The 27428-nt window shown below is 29.3% G+C and overlaps 3 protein-coding genes and 1 long non-coding RNA gene across 8 annotated transcripts; 2 read left to right on the forward strand and 2 right to left on the reverse strand.

The window, feature by feature from the left end:
* The first annotated feature begins 38 nt into the window (after positions 1 to 38).
* LOC136979112 (poly(A) polymerase type 3-like) lies at positions 39 to 7153 on the forward strand. The gene is made up of 18 exons (XM_067275034.1): positions 39 to 161; positions 270 to 351; positions 442 to 551; positions 672 to 725; positions 1002 to 1113; positions 2304 to 2393; positions 3455 to 3593; positions 3692 to 3764; positions 3855 to 4060; positions 4150 to 4203; positions 4294 to 4407; positions 4497 to 4597; positions 4917 to 5050; positions 5156 to 5296; positions 5381 to 5578; positions 5653 to 5769; positions 5856 to 5915; positions 6541 to 7153. Exons 1-16 carry the CDS (start codon positions 96 to 98, stop codon positions 5671 to 5673), a joined length of 1695 nt encoding a protein of 564 aa, XP_067131135.1. The 5' UTR covers positions 39 to 95; the 3' UTR covers positions 5674 to 5769; positions 5856 to 5915; positions 6541 to 7153.
* A 416-nt stretch (positions 7154 to 7569) lies between these two features.
* Positions 7570 to 9071, reverse strand: LOC136979114 (uncharacterized). The gene is made up of 2 exons (XR_010881342.1): positions 8201 to 9071; positions 7570 to 8006 (listed from the first exon to the last, which is right to left on the reverse strand). It is a non-coding gene; the product is annotated as an uncharacterized lncRNA (long non-coding RNA).
* Positions 9072 to 11226: 2155 nt separating this feature from the next.
* On the forward strand, positions 11227 to 15842 carry LOC136979111 (potassium channel subfamily K member 6-like). The gene is made up of 5 exons (XM_067275033.1): positions 11227 to 11521; positions 14031 to 14174; positions 14724 to 14935; positions 15008 to 15194; positions 15263 to 15842. Exons 1-5 carry the CDS (start codon positions 11308 to 11310, stop codon positions 15517 to 15519), a joined length of 1014 nt encoding a protein of 337 aa, XP_067131134.1. The 5' UTR covers positions 11227 to 11307; the 3' UTR covers positions 15520 to 15842.
* Positions 15843 to 16241: 399 nt separating this feature from the next.
* Positions 16242 to 26502, reverse strand: LOC136979110 (cyclin-dependent kinase-like 4). Of its 5 annotated transcripts, none has more exons than XM_067275027.1 (11): positions 26315 to 26502; positions 24668 to 24821; positions 19538 to 19736; positions 18191 to 18312; positions 18052 to 18124; positions 17888 to 17978; positions 17616 to 17813; positions 17110 to 17192; positions 16942 to 17001; positions 16706 to 16834; positions 16242 to 16632 (listed from the first exon to the last, which is right to left on the reverse strand). In XM_067275027.1, the coding sequence occupies exons 2-11, from the start codon at positions 24811 to 24813 to the stop codon at positions 16495 to 16497; spliced, it is 1239 nt and encodes a 412-aa protein (XP_067131128.1). In that variant the 5' UTR covers positions 24814 to 24821; positions 26315 to 26502; the 3' UTR covers positions 16242 to 16494. The 5 variants fall into 5 exon arrangements, with proteins under 5 accessions (XP_067131128.1, XP_067131129.1, XP_067131131.1 ...); XM_067275028.1 differs by having other exon boundaries at positions 16242 to 16617; positions 26315 to 26501; XM_067275030.1 differs by lacking the exon at positions 26315 to 26502 and adding an exon at positions 19965 to 20137 and having other exon boundaries at positions 24668 to 24802.
* Positions 26503 to 27428: the final 926 nt, after the last annotated feature.

Genomic DNA, 27428 nt, shown 5'->3' on the forward strand with positions numbered 1-27428 from the left:
AAAGTTCAGAAAAATTTTATATAAATAAATTTTAAAAAATTTTAATATGAAATTTAAATAATGTCACTTACCTATATGTTTATCTGCTTTATAGAATGGAAGTTCTCAGCAAAGTTAATGAATTGTTTAAACAGTGGATCAAAGACATAAGCATAAAAAAGGTAAGAGAGAATGCATTGAAGATAAGATTTTTTTTAAGAATGTTTCTTGCAATTTGAAATTTTAAATCACTTATGATTACAATTGATGACATACTTTTGTTAATTTAGAACATGCCACCAAGTGTTGCTGAAAGGGTTGGAGGAAAAATATGTACTTTTGGTTCTTATAGATTAGGAGTTCATACTAAAGGTAATAGATATTAACTTTCTTTAGTTTAAAATTTTGACAAATATTTTATGTACGTGTTAAAAAAGATAATGTTTTGATCATTTTTTGTAGGTGCGGATATTGACACACTATGTATTGCACCGAGGCATATTGATAGGTCAGATTTTTTTGGTAGTTTTGTTGATCTTTTGAAACAGCAGCCAGAAGTAAAGGACCTTAGAGTAAGTTTATAAAATTTTTTTGTATTTATTTTAAATTATACTAAAGTTAACTTACGTAATTTTATTTGTTTTAGTCTTTTATAATTCAATTATTTATCTATATAAAAACTTTACTTTTAGTCAGTAGAAGATGCGTTTGTACCAGTAATCAAAATGACTTTTGATGGGATTGAAGTAAGTATTTCAAAGCTATTATGTTAATATAAATTTAAAACATCAAATAACTTGTTGAATAGAAAAGTTTAATATAGAATTTTTATTATTAATAGTTACTAATAGTTCAGAATAAGTAATGGTTATATATTGAATAAAAAAAAGTGTTTTTTATTTAAAACTTATAAAAACTTTATGAACATTTAAAAATTAGAACTTTAAAGATTTATGATTTTGTTTTGAAAACAAAATATATTTATTTAACGGTTCATAAAATATATTTAATAATTTTTACAGTTTGATATGGTATTTGCAAGGTTAGCACTGAAAGATATATCTGAAGAACAAGAATTAAAAGACGTAAATCTTTTGAAAAACTTGGATCCAAAATGTGCTCGTAGTTTAAATGGTATGCTAATTTTATAAAATTTATCTAAGGTTTTTTTGGCTATAATAATTTTAATTAAATTTAGAAATTATTTCATACAGTTAATAGGTTTTAATCTTTATTGATTATGATAAATGATAGCAATTTTCAGTGTAGTTAGTGTCTCAAAATATTTATATAATAATATACATGCAATTATTATTGGGCTGCAATTTGAAAAAGCATGTAGACCTATATTGCTTCTTATTCTTGATTGCTTCTTGTTTTTTCTATGTTCTTTGAGAAAAAAAGCACAAAATTGCTGTATAGAACTTATCATACGAGAACACGCTTGACAAAGATAACTTTATTTTGTATAACTTATAAGTTATGTACAGTACAAAAAATATGCATTTTGGGCTATTTGCTTCTTGTAGAGCTATAAATTTTCACTGTAGTCTGCTGTCTGTCTTTCCTTAATTTCGAGAACAGTGTTAGATAAGTGAAAGTTGAGATCCGATATAAAAAGCTTAGGGGAAGCTGGCCACAATTAACTATGCACGAACTTCTGGTTTAGACTGGAAGTTGTGTTGTTTCATTTCAAAAATTTTCTGTTAAACAGATGATCGGCATGACTCTATTGTTAGCAGGAGAAATATGATGTACAGGGGCAAGACACTATTAAAATCAAGCCAATATTTTAAATAAAATAAAAATAGGATTAAAAATTGCTAGCATTGTGGTGATGTCACAGTAAATAATTACGTATTGTGATTTTGGATTTTAAATAAATGATCTATTTCATTAAAAAGAATTGTTATGCTTTTATTATAACAAATTTAAATTTACAAATATGTAAGCATATAAGGGTTATTTTGTTGATGTTATAAAAAAAAATTGTAACATTTAGAAAACAGTATGTGCATTATAATTTTATGGGTATTAAAGTGTTATAGTTACTTTATATATATATATATCTGTATATTTACCATATGCATATATAATTGCCAATACTCTGTCATAGAAAATTCCAGATTAAAAAACTATATAACAGAACATAATTTAAAAAAAAATAATAATTGTTTTGATTTTATTTAATAAAATGTAAGATTTATTTTACTGTGTTAAGATATTGTTAAGATAATAACTTTAAAGGTGGTTTGCTATGGTTTTTTGATAAAATTACAAAACTTTATGTAATAACTTAAAGAAATTTAATTTGTTTTGTATAGGATGTAGAGTGACAGATGAAATTCTTCATTTGGTTCCAAATACAAAAAATTTTAAATTAGCATTGAGAGCCATCAAACTTTGGGCCAAAAGTGAGTTTTTTCATATTTAAAAATTAATCAAAGATTTCCTATCAAAATATTTTAACTTATGATCTATTTTTCTTACTTTGTTTAGAACACGGTGCTTATTCCAATGTCCTAGGATATTTGGGAGGTGTTTCATGGGCAATACTGGTAGCAAGAACTTGCCAGTTGTATCCAAATGCAGTAGCAGCTACGTTAGTTAATAAATTTTTTCTTGTTTTTTCTCAATGGTAAGTATAATTTATATAGTTTTTATAACCATAATGTGAAATTAGTGATAAATATTTAATATTGACAAAAATTAAATTAAATTTTTTAAAAATTTCAGGCCTTGGCCAAAACCAGTTCTTTTAAAACAACCTGAACAAGCTAAGTTAGGATTTCCTGTTTGGGATCCAAGAGTAAGTAGTTTTACAGCTTATTTGGTAACTTTTAGTTTCTACCTGTAATTAATTAATTAATTATAAAAATAAAAATTGTTTTTTTATAACAAATAAAAATTCACAAATATGTTAGCATATAAGGGCCATTTTGTTGAGGTTATAACAAAAATATTGTAACATTTAGAAAACAGTATGTGCATTATAATTTTATGGGTATTAAAGTGTTATAGTTACTTTATATATATATATATCTGTATATTTACCATATGCATATATAATTGCCAATACTCTGTCATAGAAAATTCCAGATTAAAAAACTATATAACAGAATATAATTTTCTAAAAAAAAATAATAATTGTTATGATATTATTTAATAAAATGTAAGATTAATTTTACTGTGTCATGATATTGTTAAGATAATAACTTTAAAGGTGGTTTGCTATGGTTTTTTAATAAAATTACAAAACTTTATGTAATAACTTAAAGAAATTTAATTTGTTTTGTATAGGATGTAGAGTGACAGATGAAATTCTTCATTCGGTTCCAAATACAGAAAATTTTAAATTAGCATTGAGAGCCATCAAACTTTGGGCCAAAAGTGAGTTTTTTCATATTTAAAAATTAATCAAAGATTTCCTATCAAAATATTTTAACTTATGATCTATTTTTCTTACTTTGTTTAGAACACGGTGTTTATTCCAATGTCCTAGGATATTTGGGAGGTGTTTCATGGGCAATACTGGTAGCAAGAACTTGCCAGTTGTATCCAAATGCAGTAGCAGCTACGTTAGTTAATAAATTTTTTCTTGTTTTTTCTCAATGGTAAGTATAATTTATATAGTTTTTATAACCAAAATGTGAAATTAGTGATAAATATTTAATATTGACAAAAATTAAATTAAATTTTTTAAAAATTTCAGGCCTTGGCCAAAACCAGTTCTTTTAAAACAACCTGAACAAGCTAAGTTAGGATTTCCTGTTTGGGATCCAAGAGTAAGTAGTTTTACAGCTTATTTGGTAACTTTTAGTTTCTACCTGTAATTAATTACTTAATTATAAAAATAAAAATTGTTTTTTTCCTAGGTAAATGTTTCGGATAGGTTTCATCTTATGCCTATAATAACACCAGCCTATCCCCATCATAATTCTACCTTTAATGTGTCTTTATCTACTAGAATGGTCATTAGTGAAGCTTATAGAATGGGATTAGCAATCTCTAATGATATCATATTGGGAAAAGCAGATTGGAGTAAATTATTCGAACCACCTAATTTTTTTGGAAAATATAAGTAAGTAGACATTTTTGGCTGGACTTCTAGTTTATAGTTTCATTCCTTTATGTATATGTTATTAATTTTATAAAATAAATTTTTTTCAGGCATTTTATTGTTTTAATTGCAACAGCATCTACTAAAGAACATCATTTGGAATGGTGAGTTAAAATTTCTTGTTTGTTTTTTTAAGATGATAGGTTTATTTATTTAAGAAATTTGCAATAATATATCTCCATTAAATTTTACAGGTATGGTTTAGTTCAGTCTAAAATCAGATTACTAATAAGAAATCTTGAACGCCATTCCTGTATAGAATTAACTCACATAAATCCCGAGTGTTTTACTCCAATAGAACAAGATCCGTAAGTCATTATTTAAATTTTTGTTTTGTGCATTCATTTATTTATTTGTTAAAAATAACATTCTAATTGCCTAATGTTATAATTAATAGAAATGAATTCCAATCCATGTGGTTTATTGGTTTGAAGTTTAAAACTATTAAAAGTGTTAACATTGATCTCACTTCGGATATTCAGTTGTTCACTAATACTGGTAAGTTGAATTTGATAACAACATAAACATTTGGATTTTTAAAACTAATAAGTAACAGTATTACAAACATTTTCTGTAAAAAATAAACACTTCAAAAATTCAAAAAGATATAAAGTGTACAAAGTAGAAATATTGGCTTGAAAAATTAAGTTGGATTTTTATGGGACAGATTGTAATTAATTTTTTGAAAGCATTCAGATTTTATTATAGCAGTATTTGTTTCATCAGTTTCTAAAACTTAGCAAATTAGAATTATTAATTATCAAAAATATTTTAAAAATACGACTATTACTGACATGTTTTTCTTTTTCTTACATAGTAACTGATCGAGCTGTTTCCAATGGTACTTTTAAAACTGGTATGAGAATCAAAGCAAAACATGTAAGAAGGAAGGAATTGAGTAAATATTTGCCACCAAGTATTTTAAACATGCATAAGAAAAAAGAGAGATTAGTAAGATATTTATTTTATAAATAAAATTAATTCATAATTTTATGCATGGTAGGTTAATCAAATATGAATGCATTAATAATTAATCAAATTATTATTTTAATTTAGAGTGCCACGCCGAATTCAACACCTCAAAGTAGTCCTGGCACAACACCTACTTATTCAGATAGAAAAACAAATTCAAATTTGAATTCAAGTATCGTGTCTTCGGACAGTAATACATCATTTTCCGGAAACAAATATGATAAGGTAATTTCAACTAATTTTGTAAAATATTTTGTGTATATGTTGTTATATATTACGATTCTAACTTTCATTTATTTAATTTTTTAGGAAAGTTCAACGTCACTTCATAAAAGGAAAAGAGACTCTGGTGACGGTGAAATAGAAGTGAAACGATCGCGATGTAGCGAAACCAGTAGGCCTTCATCTTTTGCATCATTTGGAATTGCATCAAATCAGTCTGATGTAAGATTGCCTTTTTTAGAGAAGACAAATGAGAACTCTGAAGATACAACTAATGACTCGCAGGTACAAAACGAGTCTATAAGAAAAATTGAGTTTAAAATAAATAACATAAATCACAATAATTATTTTCTGTCCAGATGAGTACAATGGATGTATGAATTACTACATCAGAGTGCAATCCACCTCCAGAAAGAGCGCTAACAGAATTTGATGATACAAGTCGGTCCTCTAACATCAGTGTAGAGCAAAATGAAATATAACTGTGATTTTGTGAGTTTTGTACAATTAAATAAATGTTCTTTTTTACCAATTCTTGTTTTTTTTTCTTTTCTGTTAACAGAACAGTAATTCAAATATTCATAATCATCAGTCGGTTTCGAGTGTAATTTCAGACAAAAAAGTGAGTTTATAAATTAATTAACTCTTCCAAAAAACAATTTATTGCAACATTTCATGTAATTGTGGAAGATATAAGTATCAGAATTTATCATTATCCTTCTATTCTTTTATATTAAATTTTAAAACATCATATTTTGTATGAGTAAAGCCTGCTATAATATGCTATTAAAAATACAACAACCGTCCCCATTGGATAATTATATCTGTTTGTATTCCTCCCTTTTTGAATGTGTTTGCTATGTTTTATGGTTTCTGATTTTGTGACGGACAGAATTGCGGGCTTAACTCAAACTGAATTTGTATGAATAAGATTTTATATATGTACTTATGTTTTAGATGCTGCTCCAGGAAATGATGTTAGTATGAGTTGGAGATATAAAGTGAACGATTTAAATTTTCTGGGCATTTACAGTGCAGGAAAAATCGTTACGCCTGGTATCCTAACTCATCTAAGCTCTAATTTCTTTACATTATATTTGTGACGGGTATTATTCAGTGTTAAATTAATTTTGAACAGTTGTTGTAGATCGACAAGATCGTAAAGCAGCCTTAAACAACAACTCACACACCATATGAAACTATAACATGCTCACTTTTCCGTATGTATTTTTTTATTGTATTTATAGAGACTGCAAACCGGAGACATCTTGAAGAAAACGGATTCTAACAAGCCAAAGAATTCCATCCCGCTCGATCTAAAGTGAAATAAAAAAATACAGAAATCGAAACAGCGGGTGAATCCAAATCCTTCCTAGCTTACAATGTTTTTAAAAACCCTCTGCTGGAACAGAGGCAAAATAAGATCAAGATACTGTAAGTATAACGTCGACAACCAAGCAGTCTTCGTCGGGAAGGATTCGTGATGTCTACCCCATATGCCCTTGTCTCGTGGGCTTGAAATAAGTGGAAAAAAAAAACAAAAAAAAACTATAGGTAAAAATACCATGCACAGGGCCGCGACTTGAAGCAGCTGAGGAGAAGCGTATGTCGTCTTAATCGATATTGAATTCAATACATCACAGATTATATATATAAAACCAAAATATATATATAAGTAAATATGTAAAGGTCATTCTATCATCAATGTTCTGACAGTAACCAAATTTTTACACTTAACTTTGTTTTCTTTTACAATGTCTTGTATCGTGGAAGGGGGGATCTAAGCAAATAAATTGAACAGATTTACCTGATGTATAGTTTCTCTTTCAGTGTGAACTAATAAAGTTTCAAGTAGCCGAATGTTTCCTTGTATGGGATGGTGTATACATTTTTTTTAATTATTATATATCATCTGTATCGCGCCACTTGGAGGATTATATATATAAATATATAAAAGAAAAAAAGGACAGAAAAAAAAAGATCCATTGAAATTTTTTTTGTGATTGCACATCTTGAACTCTGGAGAAAATGTGTAATTAAACTCTTGGCATTCGAACAGATTTTATTGTAGCATTACTTATGTCTTGTCAATTTTTAAAACTTAGCAAATTGGAATTGTTAATTTTTTGGATAATTGTCAGTTTACAAAATTCAAAAATGGTAAAAAGAATAAAAAAAAATATTGTTTGTATAATGCTGTGTTGCACAACTAGTTTTTAAACTGTAATACACTGTAATATACAGCTATTTAAAAAAATAATAATAAAGTAATGCAATTACTGGAACCTTAACAATTTGATTTTCATATTTTAAATTCAAGTTTTTTTTCTACATAAAAGGATTTGTAAAAATCAAGATAAAAAAAAAGAGACTCTCACATTCCGAAAGCCAAGGCACTGTTGTGGCATCGGCATCAGAAGGAGCTTCTCCACATCAGAGTCACAAAGATCACCACCCAGACCACCATCACCACCAGAAGGCTGCTCATGAGAAATGTCTTGTATCCGGCCCACGGCTCCAGCCGCACGCTCAGCTTGGACTTGGAACCCGTACCACACTTGCACTCCGTGCCCTCCTGCAGGCAGGAGCAGGGGCGCCTCTCGTAAACCCTCACCACCTGCCTTCCCGTAAGAGGACCACCATTGCTCTCTTCCCGCGACAGATCCACCGCGATCTCTCTGCTCTTCGCATCTCGAGAGCCGCCTACGGTCATCTATTTTGGCAAACAAATATTTGGATTAGTTTAATTTTAAATACATACAAATCTAACTTACATAAATAAGTATCACAGACATAATGTTAACTAACATTTTGACTTCTCTCACAAGAGTTCAGATTATACTCTACACACAAATTTAGTTTTATTTACACATTATAGTTAATAAGGCAAGAGGAAATACTACTTACAGCCCCACATTCATCTCCAGTTGTGTGCATCTCGACGAGTTTTACAAGGAACCAAGATGGAAATCCATTGAAGAGTGCAGGAGGACCGATTATCTTTGCCTTCCACGATCGTTTGTGCGTCCAACCGGAAAATATATTTTTAATCCTGCCCAACATCCGTCCAGACGTGTTTATTTGTTCCAAACGGCGGATATTGTAAAAATAGATAACTCATCTGTCTTTAACCTACTTAGTTCGCGTAGACGTTAATAGATGGCGCCGCGGAGATTTTTGTTTTCAAAGTTTTAAGGTTGAAATAAGTGCCACCTTTTGGCTGTTCGTTAGGTTTTTGAAAATCGGAAGATGGCGGCTTTGAAAACAGGAAGTGACGTCAGTACTGTTTTGTAGATATTTTATAATGGTGTATTACGAAATGTTTCGTTGGGGACGAAGTTAAGACACAATTTTAATATCGAAATTTCTGCGGTTGAATAAATTTACATTGAAATCGCCCAATCGCGTTCTCGGTTTTAAATTTAAATATAATTTAGAACAACTATTGGACCGAAACCTTCGCCAACGCGAGAACGGACGTTTTCGCTTTCTGACGTCACGGTGTTTTTAAGATTTCGTCACAATCGACTTTCGACGGTTGCGAAGTCTTTTCGATCGTGAAATCGTTGAAAATTTCGTAAATAACCGATGGCGTTTCTATATCTAAAAATATAACTGGAATATTTTTGTTTGTTTTTAATCTGTCAAGATTAAAGATGATAACTGCTCGTTTACGGAGTTGAATGAACAATTAAATAATTCCGTAAACTTTAAACTTTGTTACGTTATTTTATTTTTGGAAATAATTAGAATTAGATCATTTATCCGCGAAAAACATTGTTTTGAATAGCTCTGAATACGTAACCGTTTGCGAAAATCGAAATGAAAAACAGTTAGTGTTGCCAGCTTCTAAATTTTAAAAATATTGCGAAAATTTGTATATAATTTAAAATAATTCCCCCTCAAATCTCATTAATTTCATTTGAAAAATAAAAGTTTAAAATTCAAACTTTTACATTTAGAAAATGATTGACGAAAAATATTTTAAACAATTTAATTTACGTAATCATCGAATATCATTTTGTAAATAAACAATACACGTGCTGAACACGTGTAAAAAAATGAAAGTCATGTAATTATTATTAAAGTGTTGCCAATTTCACATTTTAAAACAAATTTAAAATTTATTTTATTTAAATCAGTTTTAAGAACCGGTTTCGTTTCGCGAATTCAAAAATTTAAATTTTCGATAATATATATTCGCGAAAGAAATGTATTTAAACGATTAAATTACGTAAATACTAATTATCGTAAATGTAAATAAACAATCCACGTGTCGAACACGTGTAAAAAACGGAAAACAAAATAATTACCTAGCGTTAATTTAAGTGTTGCCAGCTGACCACAAAAGTTTGAAATACGTCACAGAATTTAAAAATATAAATAAAACTTTTCAAGAACGAACGAATCGATGATAAAAAAAAAAAAAATCTCGTTATTGTGAAATCTAAAATAAACTTTTATTAGAATCATCCGTCTTGTTGCACGACAGAAAATGTCTTTTAGAAATTATCGTTTGATCCACTTAACGTTAAATTCATCCGAATTTTTAAGTTAGATAATTACGTTTGACATTGGCTTTAATTATCACTCAAAGTTTCTATCTAATTATCATTATATATATGTTAAGTTAATTATCCTTATTCGGTGTAAGCGATAACGACGTTTAATTATATTTTTATCTCGTCTCCGAATTGGAAAACTTCGAACATCACGAGCTCTCACACCATATTCTTTTGATCTTGTTCCGATTATCGCGAATAAATATGGCGCGTTTAGATTTTATTTATTCAATTCCCCCAAGAAAATACATCGAATTACTCGAGAGTAATTTTTTATATTTAAAAATTTAAAAAAAAACCAAAGAGGATTTCTCGCTAGAAATTCGAGTTCTTCCAGTCTCCATTTCAAGGTCATTGGCGAGACCTTGAACATCGACCTTCTTTCCTTTAAAAAAGGTATAAATTTAAAGTGAAATCCTTCAATTTTCTAAGCGATGTTAAAAAACACATCTTTCTTCATATAATCAGTATTTTCGGGTAATAAATAATCAGAAATACCGAAATATGGATTTCCCCTCGCTCTAGAATGACCTATATACATGGTAGCGCGCTGCAAATTCGAGCCAAATGTTTATAAGGATTAACTTTATTGGCCTGGCATTTCTGGTGTCTAAATCTTAAGAAGCACGTTCACATCGTAATTAAGGCACACTAACCTTAATTTTTCGTACTACGGACGGACATCGGCCGGCAAATAGAAATGGATAATGTGTCAAGGTCAGGCGATTAGATATTCGAGAACCTAATTCTAAACGCTCCTTCGTCGGCAGCCAGTTCTGGCCGGGTTAAATCGAATTAAAAGGTTGCAAATGTATTAAATTTTATAATTAACTTTACTACAGAAGGCTCATATTGAAGAGCCAGTAAGAAATAAAGCTCTAAACACGCTTCAACTGTAAATTTGCCTTCACTTAAGGCATTATTATAGATTGATAAAGAGCCTGAAAAAAGCAATATCTATCGTGTTCTTTAGATATTTAATGAAGGCTCAAGTTGGGTAATAAGCCTGTAATGAATAATAAGGCTGGAAACAGGTTAAATAAGGCGTTATATATTGAAATTAGCCACAACAAAGCCGTAACAGGGCCCCTTTTATTTAGTAAAGGCTCAAGTTGGTAGTTTGTTAAGGCTCGAAACAGGCTAGAGCAGGCGTTATACATTAAGATGTTTTTTATCTCGCCGGCCGGAAGAGGAAGAACAACGATGATATAAAGTATGGTATTAAGTATAAAGTTTCTCCTCCTTACATTCAGGCTAACACCTCGAGTTAGCCTTAATATAAGGAGCCTTATTTTAAAAAAAATTGTAAACCGAAGTTTCGTTTACAAAAATGAAAAGTAGCGATAAGAGCGAACAGGCGCAGTGAGGCGAGGTGAACGTCATCGATCACAGATCGAGCACATACTATTTCAGCACCGAGATGTGCCCGTTCTAGATTAAACCGGATCGAAAATGATCGAGAGTCATAACAGGGCTCACGAAAAACGAATATTCTGTATCAGAAGAAGTAACGCGTTACTCTTGTTACTCACAGTTTTCTATGTGTTGTATTTAATAATCGGTGGCGCTATTTTCATGAAGAGCGAAGGGCCCGTCGAGATCCAACTCAAACAATCGTTGTTAACTTTGAGGAACGAATTCGCCAGCAAACATCCCTGCGTAACGGGTAAGTAACACTGCGTAACAACTAATTTTCAGCCTAATTTGTTACTATAGTAGCGGTAACAAACCGGCCAGAGCCGGTATCATCGCTGAATGAACGTCAGATAACGTTTTGTTGGGTAGCATATTGCAGGGATGCGTACCCGTAACTGTTAATTTGGTTTTTTTTGTTTTTTTTTTTTAATGAACACGTTACGAAAGCCATTTATGGAAATGATGAAATTAAATTATAAAATTTTGATACTTTATCATAAATTAATGATGATAAAGCAATAACCTTATCTAGAATTTCAACTGAGGTTTCAATTAAGGTGATAATACTGTAGGTAGGTTCGAATCTGGTTTAATGTCGGAGTGCCAACCCGGATTCACCAGCATTTCCATTAACAATGTTAATCCGTAGGATATGGATAAGGTTTACTTAAGGTTTAATAATAGACTTTTCAATGATCACTTGGCTCTACGAGAGGCGTTCAGAGAATCGTGGCTCAATGAGACTCTCAAAGCTGATCATCTCTCTCTATATGAGAGGTACTCATTTAGTTACGGAGTCATTTGGCTCTACGAGAGGCATTCGGAGAGTAGTTTGGCTCTACGTTAGACGTTCAAATAAAATCATTTGGCTTAATGAGAGACTCAAAACGGATCGTCTCTCTCTATAAGAGGCGTTTAGAGAGACATTTGACTCAATGACAGCTCACTCACAGAGCCAAATGACCTTCCTAAATCTTATCTAGAGACAAATATACAAGAAATTACTCCAAGTTTACATAAAAATCTATAAATGAACTTTATAGTTTACAAAATATTTATTAAATTTATGTTATTCGACCTAATTATTTTGTAAACTATGGCCATAAAGGAAAGCGTGTCACGGTTTTCTAACAGTTTGGAAGGGTGAGAATAGCGAGCGAACCTCGCCCCCCCCCAAACTGTAACAAACCTTCAACTTTCAATTACGAAACGTAAACAACTCGTATCAAGTTATAATAAATAGTTTATATCATTTTTTAAATAAATTCTGGGGCTTAATAGTATATTGATTTTGTTTTAATTTATATGTAATTTTTTTTCTATTTTTTATCACAAAGGCAGGAAGTTTTATCTAAGAGGAAGTGTTATACAAGCTGAGATAAAACTGTGTGAGTTTTATCTAATTAATAACTATTATAAAGCGGCTCTATATTGTACGTAACAGTAAATATACAGTTTAAGTTCTGTATAATTGAAAAAACAATGAAGAAATTAGTTGGTAAATATGCTAAGTGACGGTATAAAGTTGCATTATCTGTAATGTAATTCCGATTTAAAGGCACAGATGATGTATTTATAGAAGGGGCAAAGTTCCTGTTTATGTTATAGAGCTATAGTGCTTAATATAAAAGACTCTCTCCTTCAATAAGAGCTTTGTATATAAAATTTAGTAGTTAATTATAATTAGTACAACGGTGAAAATTCAAAATGGCTTCCGTATCAGAACAAATAAAACAAGTTGAATTTCTGGTTTGGCTTCGGCGGTTTTATACACTAGAAACAGTGTCAATGCTCCCGTTTTCCTGTATTATCCAATTATATATGTATAATTTTTCCGTAATTTAAATAAGGGAGATAAAGCTATTGTGATCTCTATAGAAATCCTATAGAATGGCTCCCTCCTGGTTTCTTCTTACTGTTATGAGATGTGTACACAAATTATTTTCAGTACTCTAAGGTTGTACACCTGTATTTATAGCAGTACAGAAAAGCGGGTATTGAAAACACCCTACAGAAACAGAAATTTCCTCAAATATAAATAGCCAGCATCTATAACAACGGTCACCTCTAAACAGAAGCCATGTTTTAAGGGGGGGAATGCATACAAAATGACCGCCAAACAACGTCCATTTTTGATGTCCGTCAGTGGTCATTGCCCACAGTTTTTGAGTATTAATAAACCATACAGAAATAAACCGTATATAAATATATATACACGTCCACAAAAGAGGAAAGAAGGTACACCCTGGCGTAAAAACGGAAACCCCGTTAAAGAAAGTAATTCAAAATGGAGAAAACTCCCCAAAGCAAAGTACAGATATGTTAAAAGCGTTAAAAAACTAAATAATCGCCATAAAAATTCATTAAATCGAAGATAAAAAAATGTCACAAGACACCAGACGAAAGTGGCGATTTCGCATCGATATCTATGAATTGTGCAAAACTTCGCTATACATCTGTACTGATGGTGCGTAACCGCTGATCTATGAACCGATCATGCTGGCACGAACATCCGATTTTTAAAAATAAATAAAGTATTTAATGCGCTCTCGTTCTTTGTCCTTCGTTTCTTATCATTACTCACTTGGCTCTATGGAGAGAACAGGAGATGAGGAGGAAAAGATAATGACCAGTCGTTGCACCTTCTCGATTAACCTGTTCTAATTTTATTTATATATATTTTTAAAAAAACAATAATAAAATACTATTAATAGATAAGATTATAAATTGAATTAAATAATATATTATTTTTTAAATAGAGGAAGCTCTCGAACATCTTATAGTTTCGGTTGTTAACGCTAGAGATCAAGGGATAGTCGTCATACAGAATGTCAGTGACGTCAGAAATAAATGGGAGTTCGGCGAATCGATATTTTTTGCTACTACCCTTATTACCACTATTGGTAAATATTTCTTTCGATGTCTATGATTTTTATAATTTTTTTTTTTATTTTTTTGTAACTGTTGACATCTTGTTTTTTTTTAAAAGTTTTTAAAAGTAAATATAACCTAAATTTAAATTTAATTGATAAATAAGATAAAAATATTTTTTATTTAAGTACTTACAATTAAATAAATCAACAAAAAATTAAAAAACATTCGAATTTTTAAATCTACCAATAGTACGGAAGAAATTTTACAATCGCCAATAGCGCGAGACGTTTTAAATTCGAATTTTAAAATTTACCAATAGCGTGGGAGAATTTTTAAATTTGAACGTTTAAATTCGAATTTGAAATTTCGTTCACGCTATTGGTAGATTTAAAAATTCGAATTTAAAATCGATCACGCTATTGGCGAATTTATCAATACGAAGGAAATTTCAAAAATTTCACCAATTATTATATAAACTAAATTCACCAATTTTATAAAATATCTTTGAAACGTAGATTTTATATTTAAATTAGTAAACTATATTGTATATTATAATGATCCTTAATTGTTTATTCCAGGTTATGGCCATGTTACGCCATTATCAAACTTTGGTAAAGGATTTACAATTTTATATTCCGTTTTTGGAATTCCATTAACGCTCATCTTATTGGCGGCATTTGCGGAGCGACTGATGCTACCGGTTCTGATGCTGTTAAGATTGATGTATGATGCGCTACACTTAATTATGAGACCTTTCTTCATCCAGTTCCTTCATCTCATTGTAATTGGGGTGAGTAAAACCTAAAAATCTGAAAGTGAAAGCGAGAAAGAAACATTCTGAAATAATTTTTCTCTTCCACAGACCCTAATTGTGGCATTCCTTTTCATTCTTCCATCTGTACTGTTTACTTATCTAGAACCCAACTGGGATTTTCTTGATAGTTTCTATTTCTGTTACATATCCCTCACTACTATTGGATTGGGAGACTTGGTTCCTGGTGAAAGTTTAGGATTTGATTACAATAATCTATACAAAGTATTCACTTCAGGTGAGTTTATTAGTTGGTGTTTCCGTTTACTAGGGATTACATTGCGTAAACGTGACTTTTATTTTCAGTTTATCTTTTGGTGGGCTTGACTTTTATGGTAATGTTCCTCGGTCTGGTAGCCGAGATTCCGCAGCTTAATCTAGGATTATTATTCTTGAAGAAAGGTGACGAGATTACGGACGATCTGGAACAAATGAGACTACCTTTACAGTCTAGTGATAAGTATCAGAGGTATCTTATGCCGCAAACTACCGATCAGATGAAGGCTTCGGTGCTGATAAATCAGTACGATTCTTACGGAGATAAAAGTGTCACGCAGCAATAACGAGCTGTTGTAAAAACGGCTTTTTTCTTTGTTCTTTGATGTGTAGACAATGTCACAATGCACCCAAATGCTGAACTCAAAATAAAGTATTCTTGTACATAATGATATTTAAATAAATCTAAGCTGTTAAAATTAATAAAAAAATATTAAAAGTTTAGGTTTTAAATTTTGTATAATAATTTAAATTTTTTATAAAAAAAAACTAATGTAAGAAACTGTAAATATGTGTAATTTTAATACAACTGAACTGTAAATATTTAACTGTAATTTTATTGGTATTGTGTCTGTATTTTGTACGTGTTAATAAAGCTTGTATTATATAATTCTTTAGAGTTAAATTCTACAATTTTTCTTTACGTTAAAAATAATAAATTTTGATGACTAAGTGCTTAAATATTATAGCCATATGCTGTAGCAATTCACTACTAACGTTGCAGCTGCAAAGTAAAATTATCTCTTTTTATTATGTTTTAACAGAACATAATCCAACCTGAGATCTATATAATATTTTAAAACATCGAAAGGAAAATTTTTAATGTACACATTTAATTATACATAAAATGCATATATACATGCTGTTTTTTTATAAACAATTGATATGTATACTTAACTATCTTGAGCAATTATCATTTAACATAGCAATGTTAAAAATACTGCAAACTTAGATAAGAATCTTATAATAAAATATGTAGAAAATCAAATCTGAAATACACAAGAAATCAAACATTCAAAAATCATGTTTATATTAAGATTCTATTACTTCTAATAAATAAATATGTATGATGATTCTTTGCAAATGATGACAACAGGAAGAAAATGAGAGCAGAGGAAGCATTAACAAATATGCAAAAACTATCAGTTGGTGCATATACAGTTTATGTTAGTTTTTTTACAGTTCCATCATCATCTGTAACGATGGTGTGGTACTAAAGTAGATTCCTTCTTGTAAGTACCATTTCTCAATTGTCCGCTTTGTCATATATTGGGAAGTGGATCGTATTTGCGGAGCGTTCGTGAATGTAAATGAGCATTCCTTTCTGGTGTTGCTAATGCACCAGGAAAATTCGATAACTGGGGAAGTATGGGCTGAAGACCACTCTGCAAAAAATGTCGCTTTTTTTCCCATAAAATGTAGTTTAAAATTCAATAATTAATTTTAAAGTTAGTTGTATTAATATATATTTACCTTTTCTCTTCTGATTCTACTTTGCATGATTTCTGGTTCTAGATCACTTATATTTGCATTATCAAAATAAGAATGTTTAAGTAACTGTTCACACGTATACCTCATTTGCGGATCTTTATCTAAACATCTCTGGAATTTTGATAGAAACAATTTCTATGATTTCAAGACAACAAACTTAAACAAAAAAATGTGTTATGTTTATAAATAAATACAAAAAATATTTGATTCACTTTTACCTTTAAGAAATCTAGTCCTTGCTCATTCACTGAAGGAGGCATTTTACTTTCCAAACTTTCCTAAAAATTCAAAGTATTTATATAATTTTAATTAAAATACATAAATACACACACACACACACACACACACACACATATATATATATTTAAGAATATTTTCATATTTACTCTTGAATCAGGTTCTGGAATGTTAACTCCGGAGAAGAAATCATTAGATTTGAATATTTGTATGTGTCTTGGAATAAGATTTCCTATAAAAGAAGCTTATTTGTAAAAAAAATCTTACTTGTTTATTTTAACATCATTGCAATGCTGGGCTGCAACTTATAATCATATTTTAATTTAAAAACCGATTGGGGTTTTGGTCCCTAAGCTTTCTATATCTGGTTTCAATTTTCATCAAACTTTGTTCTCAAGATTAACAAAGGATGGTCAACAGTGGGAATTTATAGGTCTCAATTTTAAAATTGCAGCCCAATAAATGTTAGTCAAATGGGAAAATTAATTGTCCTGCCATAATATTGTTTTTATTACATTGTATAAGACTTATATATCATATTATTTTTTAAGATACAATATCAGATCTCTACTGATATAAACATTTATATCAGTAGAGATCTAATATTGTATTACTTAAAGTAACTTAAAACAGTAAGAAGTAACTTGAAACATACCCAGAGTTTTGCAGATAAGATATAATTGATCAACATCTGATTTTCCTGGCCAAAGAGCTTCACCTTTCATTAATTCTGCTGTTACACAGCCTATTGCCCAAACATCTACAGCAGGACCATACTGAGTGTCCCCGACAAGAAGTTCAGGTGCTCGATACCATCTGGTGGCAACATAATCAGTATATTTTTCACCTGGATCTAAATAATATAAATTATATTAAATAACTTTAAAAGTAAAATTCTAAATAAATATAAAATAAAACAATACATACTCATAGTTCTAGCAAATCCAAAATCACAAAGCTTCACAATTCCTTCTTTGGTAAGCAAAATATTTTCTGGTTTTACATCCCGATGTATACACTAAATTATATTTTAAGATTGTTTTTAGTAAGTAATTCATAACAGAAAAGTAACAACACTTGATAATGCTTACATTATGCATGTGACAGAAGTTAATTGCTTGTAATGTTTGCCATATAATTCGTTTTGTCATGTGGTCTGGAACACTATAATAATTATTTATTAAACATATTTTGCTTGATCGATTAAATATAAAACCTTATAACACTTACCCATTAGTATGTTTTTCTAAGATATCTAAAACAGTATGATCGCAATATTCAAAGACAAGATGAAGTTTTCTTTTCCTTCGAAATACTTCAATCAAGTTGACTAGATTCACGTGCTTTAATTGCTTTAAAAGATAATTATTACTTTATTACAAATAAATTAATTTTATATTCCTCAAATACCATTAATTTTTAATCAACTAAAGTGATTATTATTATTATTTTTCAACTCTTCCTGCCCCGTAGACACCAAGAGGGCCTTTTCAGCAAATCCATTATGAATTTGGCCAGACCCACAATAGGGTAGCCAGGTGGTGAGAAATGGATTCTGATATATCAACCCATATACATTTAATTCTTCAATCCATAGTGGTACCACCTTAACTGCTCAGCCATCTGGCTGTCAAACTAAAGTGATTCATAATGTTAAGAATAGTGACAGTAATAATAAAATCAATAAATTAATCAAGAAGCAGTGAAAAGTTAAATGTAGATTTATTTTTGAAGTAATCACCTGTATAAAACACAGTTTAAATAACAGAAAATAGACACAGTTTTTCTGTCTAAACACAAACTAAGAATTGGGTTGAAAGTGCTTTGCGAGTCATTAATATTGTTTTGGGGTGATCTACAATTTGCCAGCGATTTCACCCCGGCATAAAAAAAAGTAGAAATATTGCACATGCTTGTGCTAGCAACCTTTGATACTGTCACTTTGACTCCACCGTATTTTGAAAATGAAATCACGGATGCCCCGATTTTTATTATATTTTAAATTTCCTCGGTTCACGTTATGTAAAATGACAAAGTTTACTCAAAATTAATCAATAAAATTTTGGGAATGAACTCAATTGTGTAAACCATGTACGAAGTCTTCACTAATGCTCTGCTTCAAATATGCTAATAAATATTAATTTCTTGTCTTTACTTCGTCAAGATCAATCTACAAGTTTCTATATGATATGAATGATTATAACGAATATTTTTTTTGAATTTTATTAAATTATCTTCATGTTTTTATCTTCTTTTTCTAAAAAACTCATCATATTTATAACTTAAAAAATAGTGTACAAGAGATATATATAATGCTTTTGTTCGTTTAGAGATATTAAATTTCTACTAATATGCTCTATTTATACAATACAAATAACATATGTCCTACAATAAATATTACATAATTAATCAATGTAAAATCGAGTAGTTAGGCCACTTTATCACACGATAGATAGCATCCAAATGACACAGATAAAGTACATTTCCCATAGACAGAGCAATAAGACAGATGTCATATTTTAAGCAATTTCTTGAATCAGAAAGATAAAAATATAAGAAAATTTAAAAAATGCTTACTTTAAGCATACGAATTTCACGCATGGCAATTTTTTTAATGAGTGGATCGTCTTCAGTTTCAACATACTTTTTCACGGCAACAATTTGCCCATTTTCCCGCCTGCGACATTTAAACACAACTCCATAGGAGCCTTCACCAATTTTAGATATCTTCTCATATTTCTCCATTACTGGTTGGTGGGGGTAATATTTATATTTCCTATTAAAATAAAAAAATTAAAGCCACATGAATATAATTAAGAAAATATTGATAAATGAAATAACAACACAGTACCCTAAAAATCAAGTAAGTTAATACTTTAAATATTTTAAAAAATTATCTTTTTTTCAGTATATTTCCAAAATGTGAAATGTGTCATCAGCAGGAAATAGTGGAAAAGGGGAAAAATAAAAGTAAGCTTAGAAGTGAGCTAATTTAAAAACATACCAAATTAATATAGACTGCATAGAGTGATGATGTAGAAATAATTAAGAGAATAGTAAAGTAGAATAATGAAGTAGAATAGTTCACATTTCTTAAAGAGAAAGCCATCCAAGCGATTGCATTTTCTAAAACCAGCGTCGATTCTACTCACTATTCCGTCTCATCAAATCATTCTCCTGTAAAAAGGATTTGTCTTTTGTAATCCAAACAACCAAATACATTCATTTTTTTTCTTAATATAATTATTCATGATCATTTAATAAACCATTCTCCGGTATGAACGAATAATGATCCTAAAATATTACAGAGAAAAAAAGTTTTCATTACAAATTTTCACTTTTCTTCTTCTAATTTTAGCTTTAATAATAATAAAAAATAAAATGTATGTAAGAAAACAAAAGATTGCAGTCATAACTGTATAAACTGTAAGAAAATTACACTTTATTATTAGAGTAAAGATCTTGAGATCTTTGCAAATTTCAAGCCTTGCTGACTCATGAATATAAATTGTTTCAAAGAGTGAAAAAAAAATATACACATTAACTGTTAAGCATCTTCAGGGCTTTACGTAAAATGTTTTAGTATGCAAACATTCCATGTAAAGCCATGAAGATAAATTCACTTCAAGATACATTCAAAGTAAAGCATCAAAGACTTGTCTTTGGGACTTTACTTAGAATGAAATCATTAAAGTCCGAATGCAATTTTCATTCCAATAGAGCATATTTTTGTAGTAATTTTATAAATTTCATAAGGACAGTTTTCATTTATACAATTTGAAAAGTTAAGGCATTTTATTAATTCATCATTTAAATAATATGTAATTATTATTTAAAACATTTAATATTTATAAGTATAAACTTTTTGAAAATTACTTTAAATTCTATAAAATTTAAATGAACAACAATATAAATAGTAGCTCAGTAAAAACAATGACTGATAATCATAACTATTAACTATAGAAACAAAAGTAGAAATTTCCATAGTAATTCATAATAGCTATAATTTATAACCGCAATTTTCCTTTCTGCACGTTTTTATTTTTTTTAAAATTTACACAAAATTTCCATAATTATCTTTTAACTCGAGCAATTTATTTGTAGCATGAGGACAATAACAGAATTCCTATAAAAGTAAATTAAATATTTTAATTACACTCGTTTATAGGGTAACTTTGTATAATAAAAATAGTAACGTAAGTTCCGATTTTCATCAATTTACCTTTAATAACCTATGGAGAGAACGTTCTAGTTCTTATTTTACTTTGGACTGCAAATTAACCGGGATAAGAATAGCCAAAGTTGCCGTCGGTATACGTTGGCCTCCTTTTCTAACAGCATATCTTAAGAATATATATATATCATTATTCTACATTATAGAACTTCTATATTTACATATTAGAATGAGTACTTTGAAGGAAGAGAAACTCATTTATGTAATTCTAGATACCTTTCTTTCATTTATGACTTTCAAATTTACATAGAGCAAAGCAAAATATTGATTACTTTTCATATAAAATTCACATTTAATAAAGAATACACTATAATATTTTATTACTGAAAAAATTATAAATTATGTCAAACCCTATACTTTCTAGAAATTTATTCCCAATTTTATAATTAACCAATTGGAAATTTATTGCCATACCATATGCAATGTCGTAAAAATCACTCTCTAAATAATTATTAACGGCAATTTATACCTTTATTAGAAAATAAAAACGAAGAAAAAGTGTTTTAATGTCAGCTTAAAATCATCTAATTTAAAAGAAAAGTGTATAAATGAAAGCGTTCCTGATTTCAGTTAAAGGAAAACAATGTTTCTTTATCATTATATAATTTTATTAGCAAATATGTACCGATTATGCATTAATGTTGTTTTATTACGTAATAGAATTAGTTAGGATGTCATTGTAAGAGAATGAAATCCAATATTCATTATAGATCTAACTTATTATTATTATATAACATTGTCCTTAGATTAATATATAGATTTTACTTCCATTACATACAAAGAGCATCTTAAAATTTGGCCTTAAAATCATTACAAATTGCATCATTGCACAGATATTGATCCATTAGTTTAAGATTCATGAATTACTTTATCAATATTTAGATTTCTTTTGAATATTGATTGGGAATGAAAACCCAAGCATTAATTCTTATAAAAAAAAAAGTAAATTCAAGTAAAAGTTTGCAATTATAATTAACTAAACATTAAATTATTCTTTAAATACATAAATGAAAAAATATCATTATTAACATCATGACAATATTCATTAAATTTAGAAATATTTCTATAATTTCACCTTAATTTAATCTAAATTCTAATTAATTCAACTTAACATTTAGGAATATATTTAAATTTAAGCAGGAAGTACGGAAAAAAAAAATTATATTATAACATGATTAACGGTATCGTATAAATGCGAAAATTATGCAAAAATTTATAATAATTTCTGATTTGAAAGAATATAAATAGACTGTAACAAATTAGCCTTGAAATATTATCTTATTAAGAAAAATATATTAAAAATTTAAATATGTTCTCGAAATGCTTGATATAAAATAGCAAAAATTGATGAGAATTTCAATATTACTCGAATTTCATCAAATAAAATAAAATAAAACCGTGGTAATTCTCGACTATTACAGTTGTTTAATGTTAAAGCTCTAATTATTTATTAATGTCTTTGTTAATGAAATTTTATGTCGATAATTCAATAAACAGCAATTAACTCTGGGCTGTATTTGCATATAAACTGAGCAAGTCATATCTTACTTCATATGGCAAAGGCTTCTTGCTTTCGAACATAATTTAGTGGAGAGAAAGGGCCTTAAAACCAAAACAATTCTGATTCTGTTTAACGACACAATTATGCAGAGATCTGACAATAATTAGTGCTATCAAAAGCTTGGTACAGAGCTCCTTTTTCCTTTTTCTGAACAAACGAAATACGTACAGAATGCTTTTCTTTATTAATAAATAGCAATCTTAAAAATTTTATTTTTTGTTAGTAAAAATAACATTAAATTATGTGGGGAAAAACTGATACAGACAATAAGTTTTCCTCGATCGCAAGAGAAAAACCCAAAGACCATCGAGAGAGAGGAGCTGGGGATTTTCCCCAAACCTGGAGAAAACATAGTGGCCCTTAGTGGTTCCTAACCCACTAATTAATGTTATTTTTACTAACAAAGAATGAAATCTTTATTAGTAAAGAAACATTACAAACATTTCATTTGTTCAAAAGAAAACGAAAGAAAAAAAGCATATTACGGAGCAGACAGAACCGCTCTATCCTCGGGTCCCACACAAACAACCCCGACAACCCCGCTAATAATAATAATAATAATAATAATAATAATAATACGAACTACAAACGGGGCATTTAAATGGATTTTTTTAAAGAGTATTCTTCCTTTCGACGCATTTAAAAACCGATAAAAGGTTACTTCTTATACGTATCTCGCGTATACGAGACTATATTCCAGACACTTCTAGTAAACCGCATCGGAATACACAAGAAGCGACATAAAACTCGATTATTACAAGACCTTGGCATATAAAATCTCTTTAACATTAAAAGCATATAGAGATTTAAATTTCCAACCCACTCACAACCTGAATTAATTATAAAATATTTAATAATAAATCTGCTTACAAATTAGCATATTTTTTGTAAGAAAATTCCATTAAATAAATAAGAAGTGGGGAAAAAATATTATAGATTTTTCCCCACTTTCTACAATTAGGGAAAAAATTATAGATTTTTTTTCCCCTAACCGTAGCATAACACAAATGACATTAATCACGTTTATTAATAAACTCTAATGTTATATATAAATACCTTTCCGAGTATACGTACATATATAAAGGTTTTTATCAGCTATTAAAAGAGTTTTCCACTTGGCTGCGGTCCGTTCCGAGTTCTTACAAATCGCACTTATTTGTTATTACGCCTGTTCGCCATCTTTGCCTTTTTCTTAAAAATCGAAGGGGTCACGTGACCCGGTTGCTATGGCAACTAATGCTAACAACACAACTATCGCTAAGCGACCGACCTTTCTTAATATAAGCAGCAGACGATAATCACGCATATAAAAAATTAAAAGGAAAAAAAATTATTATTATTAATTTTATTTTCAACGTATACGCTTTATAAATTATTTATTTACGATCAAAAAGCGTTGCGAATAAACACACAATTCTGGTAATTTCCGCGCTATAAAAAAAATAAAATAAAATAAAAAATGGCAACCCGACGAATTTAATTGTAATTAACACACTTAATTGTCATTAACTCGCATTAATGCCACTTAGTTAATTAAGTTTAATCATTTTGTTTTTATTTTCTTTTTTTTTTAAATTCATTTTTATTTATTTTTTTGAATTTTCTGTTATCTTACTATCAGCTGCGATATATTTTAAGTAACACGGCTCATTGTTGCCAGATCGAATCGATCAATGTCAACCATTATTGATTTTTATTAAGTGACATTTCTTAAAAAAAAGAAAAGAAAAGAAAAATCTTCGCTGCGATATAATTTAATCGAGTTGAATAATCGATGAAGGTTAAAATCGCCATGAATAATATATATTAACTTTCTTATCTACATAGATTTTTTTTTTTTTTTCGAGCGCGCGATCCATTTTCGGAAAAGAATCATGCATGCGTCGTTTCGTGAGATAATAAAGATACTAACCTAAATGGAAGCAATGGTGTTACGGGGTTCAGCACTTTTCTTTGGCCAAGTATACACATATCTTGGATGTCGGTCTCGTACATACTCTTTTTCCTCGTTTGCATAATGTGTACATACATATTCGATACGGCGTGGACGACGTCCATCTGAAAGACTGCACATAACGTTAGTACTTCATTACGCGAAAGTAAAGCAATGAAAATACATAAACCGACAATTTATATTAGATAAGTTAAAGATAAAAAGTAACTCTAGTATAATATTTAATAGCAAAACATATAAAATGAATCGATTGTATACATTATACATGACCAGATAGACGAAGATCAACAGAACATTTGACCGTGCTTCGGACACGCAGGAACCTCAAAATTTACTATTTAACGTGATATAAATTAAAATTTCTTTTGATAATTGTTTATATTTGTTTTACTAACCTTATTTGTGCATTTTTATAGATTTCTGAGAGGCCGGATACCTGTATATGTGGATAATGTACGGGTCCCTTTCTCAGCACAGTAGATTCAATCATATTATTTGAATCTCTTATTTATTCTTATGAATATGTTACAAATCTACGACGGTAAAATTAAAGTATTTTAAGCTTAATTAAACAACAGAATATGTTTATTAGGTTTTATTATACTGTGTCACACGAGAAAAAGTTTTAAGCTGTGTTTCTAACCAGTATTATTGAATTACTATATTTTAAAACTATAACAATGCTAAATAGTAACATAAACAGTCATCGGTTGTCATTGTAAAACAGTTGAATAATAATAATAATAATAATAATAATAGTAAAACAGCAGCATAACGATTATAATGAATGATACAATTTATAACTGCAAATTATTAAACCTCAGCTTATCACATTGTAAATAGTGATAAAACAAAACAGAAATGTGCCAGAACAATTCTGAGACAGAGTAAACACTTAAGAACTTAATTAAACAGCAGAAGGAATTTATTAGATTTTATTATGAGAGGAAAATAAACATGCTGAACGATATAAGTAATATTTAAACTGTGTCTATTCGATTGTCATCTTTACACGTTACAAATTACTGGGCAAAATCCATATTTTAAAAAAGCATAAAGAAAACCAGAACGAAGTTAGATAGATAAATCATAAAAATCACACACAACACGCAACGATAGTAGATGGTGTGTATATATATATATATATATATATATGTATATATATAGTGCTATAAAATATAGTTCAATATAGATGAACGATACAGAAGAATCTCAGAATAAAAAAGTTAAGTAACCGTTTTGACTTTTTGCTTTATTAATATTTGTCCTTTAGAGGTATATTCACCTCTATTCGATGCTCGATCGAACGAGTTTTTATAGTCACTTTTAATAATTAAACTCGGGTCAGTTACTGTAATGGACGTCTTCCAGCTGGTCGATATGACGTCACACTTGGCATTTAACTTTTTATTTTTTTAAATATGCAAACCGCGCAAATTAATCCGGAAATTGGCGGTTACACCCAAATTTATAAGCTCTAAAGAGATTTAGAAGTGCTATCACGCATCGATACATTTTTATATTTTGCAGGAAATTAAAATACTTTTAAGTAACAATTATCGAATCATGTGATAGTACTTAAGATAACGTTAAAGAAGCACTTACCTTTATTTTACTTCGTTATGAAGTAATTTTGAGTTATATCTCATCCTCGCGTGCTAATAAACGAATTCGGAAGCATAAATTGCATATGCGGGTAGCGAATTATACGGTTTCAACGATATAATTTACAATGGTACCTCATCACGTTGCCAGCGAGGATCGATCAACATGGCGGACAGACAGGAAGTACGTTATGCCATCTGGAGTTTGTTTTGTAAATAAAGGATTAATATTTTAAATTTATTTAATTTTTATAGATTTTAATTAATTAAGAAATAAACTTTATAATAATATAAATTTTAATTAATAAAAAATATTTTAAGCATTTAATTAATTTAAAAAAAAGATTAATGAAAATTATGTTATCTTCGGGGAGAGTCTTTGACGAAGTGTGATCGAATTTAATTTAATTTTATATTTCGTTATTTGTTTAAGCGTATCCGCTAATTTTTTTCCTTCGGAAATTACGCATTCATATTCATTTTTAGATTATTATCTATCATATTTTTTTGTCGTATCACGAACAGTGTGTTAAATGAAGTAACATTTGACATTATAAGGTTAACTAAGCAAGAAAAAAGAAATAACTATACACCATTCTCACGGAAAACGAATTAAATATTTATTTAAAACACTTATTTTTAAATTCACAATATTTTAATGGTTTTAGAATTTATTTATATTTAACAGAATATATTGTCTGAATAATAAAAACAACCATTTTTGTTAGCGTTGCGTTGTCGCGTCGCTTGCGTGACACCTAAGCGACGCAACGACGTAACGGCACGCGTTCTATAATGCTGGCTGTATTACTGATCTAACAATTTTCTTATTTTTTTAACAATAGAAAAATGTTTAAAAATTGTTATAATTTTTAACATTTAACAATAAAATCTATATTAGTATCGGAAGCTAAACCATTGTGCGCGACGCGACTCTTCGCTAAGCGGATATCACGTCCTTTGTGTTATACAAGATGGTCCATTTTAATCAGTCCATTGGAATAACTCAATACGGCCCTACAAAAACGTTATTAAACTAAAAATATTACACTTCAAGGAACCACGAGATGGGACTATCCGGTTTCATCATAAATGTTGCAACAATCGATAAAAAC

This window comes from Centruroides vittatus, unplaced genomic scaffold, assembly GCF_030686945.1.
Source record: "Centruroides vittatus isolate TY-2023 unplaced genomic scaffold, ASM3068694v2 contig_579, whole genome shotgun sequence".
In the NCBI taxonomy this organism is placed as follows: domain Eukaryota; kingdom Metazoa; phylum Arthropoda; class Arachnida; order Scorpiones; family Buthidae; genus Centruroides; species Centruroides vittatus.

Excerpts from the sequence above, each read along its gene's own strand:
- LOC136979111 (XM_067275033.1), top strand. The coding sequence starts at position 11,308 with ATGATCGAGAGTCATAACAGGGCTCACGAAAAACGAATATTCTGTATC. Across the intron at positions 11,522-14,030 it reads CAAACATCCCTGCGTAACGG|AGGAAGCTCTCGAACATCTT; the intron begins GTAAGTAACACT and ends TTTTTTAAATAG. Across the intron at positions 14,936-15,007 it reads TTCATCTCATTGTAATTGGG|ACCCTAATTGTGGCATTCCT; the intron begins GTGAGTAAAACC and ends TCTCTTCCACAG.
- LOC136979110 (XM_067275027.1), bottom strand. The coding sequence starts at position 24,813 with ATGGACGTCGTCCACGCCGTATCGAATATGTATGTACACATTATGCAA. Across the intron at positions 18,313-19,537 it reads GTGAAATTCGTATGCTTAAA|CAATTAAAGCACGTGAATCT; the intron begins GTAAGCATTTTT and ends TATCTTTTAAAG. Across the intron at positions 17,814-17,887 it reads TGGATTTGCTAGAACTATGA|ATCCAGGTGAAAAATATACT; the intron begins GTATGTATTGTT and ends TATATTATTTAG.
- LOC136979112 (XM_067275034.1), top strand. The coding sequence starts at position 96 with ATGGAAGTTCTCAGCAAAGTTAATGAATTGTTTAAACAGTGGATCAAA. Across the intron at positions 3,765-3,854 it reads TTCCTGTTTGGGATCCAAGA|GTAAATGTTTCGGATAGGTT; the intron begins GTAAGTAGTTTT and ends TTTTTTTCCTAG. Across the intron at positions 4,598-4,916 it reads TCAGTTGTTCACTAATACTG|TAACTGATCGAGCTGTTTCC; the intron begins GTAAGTTGAATT and ends TTTCTTACATAG.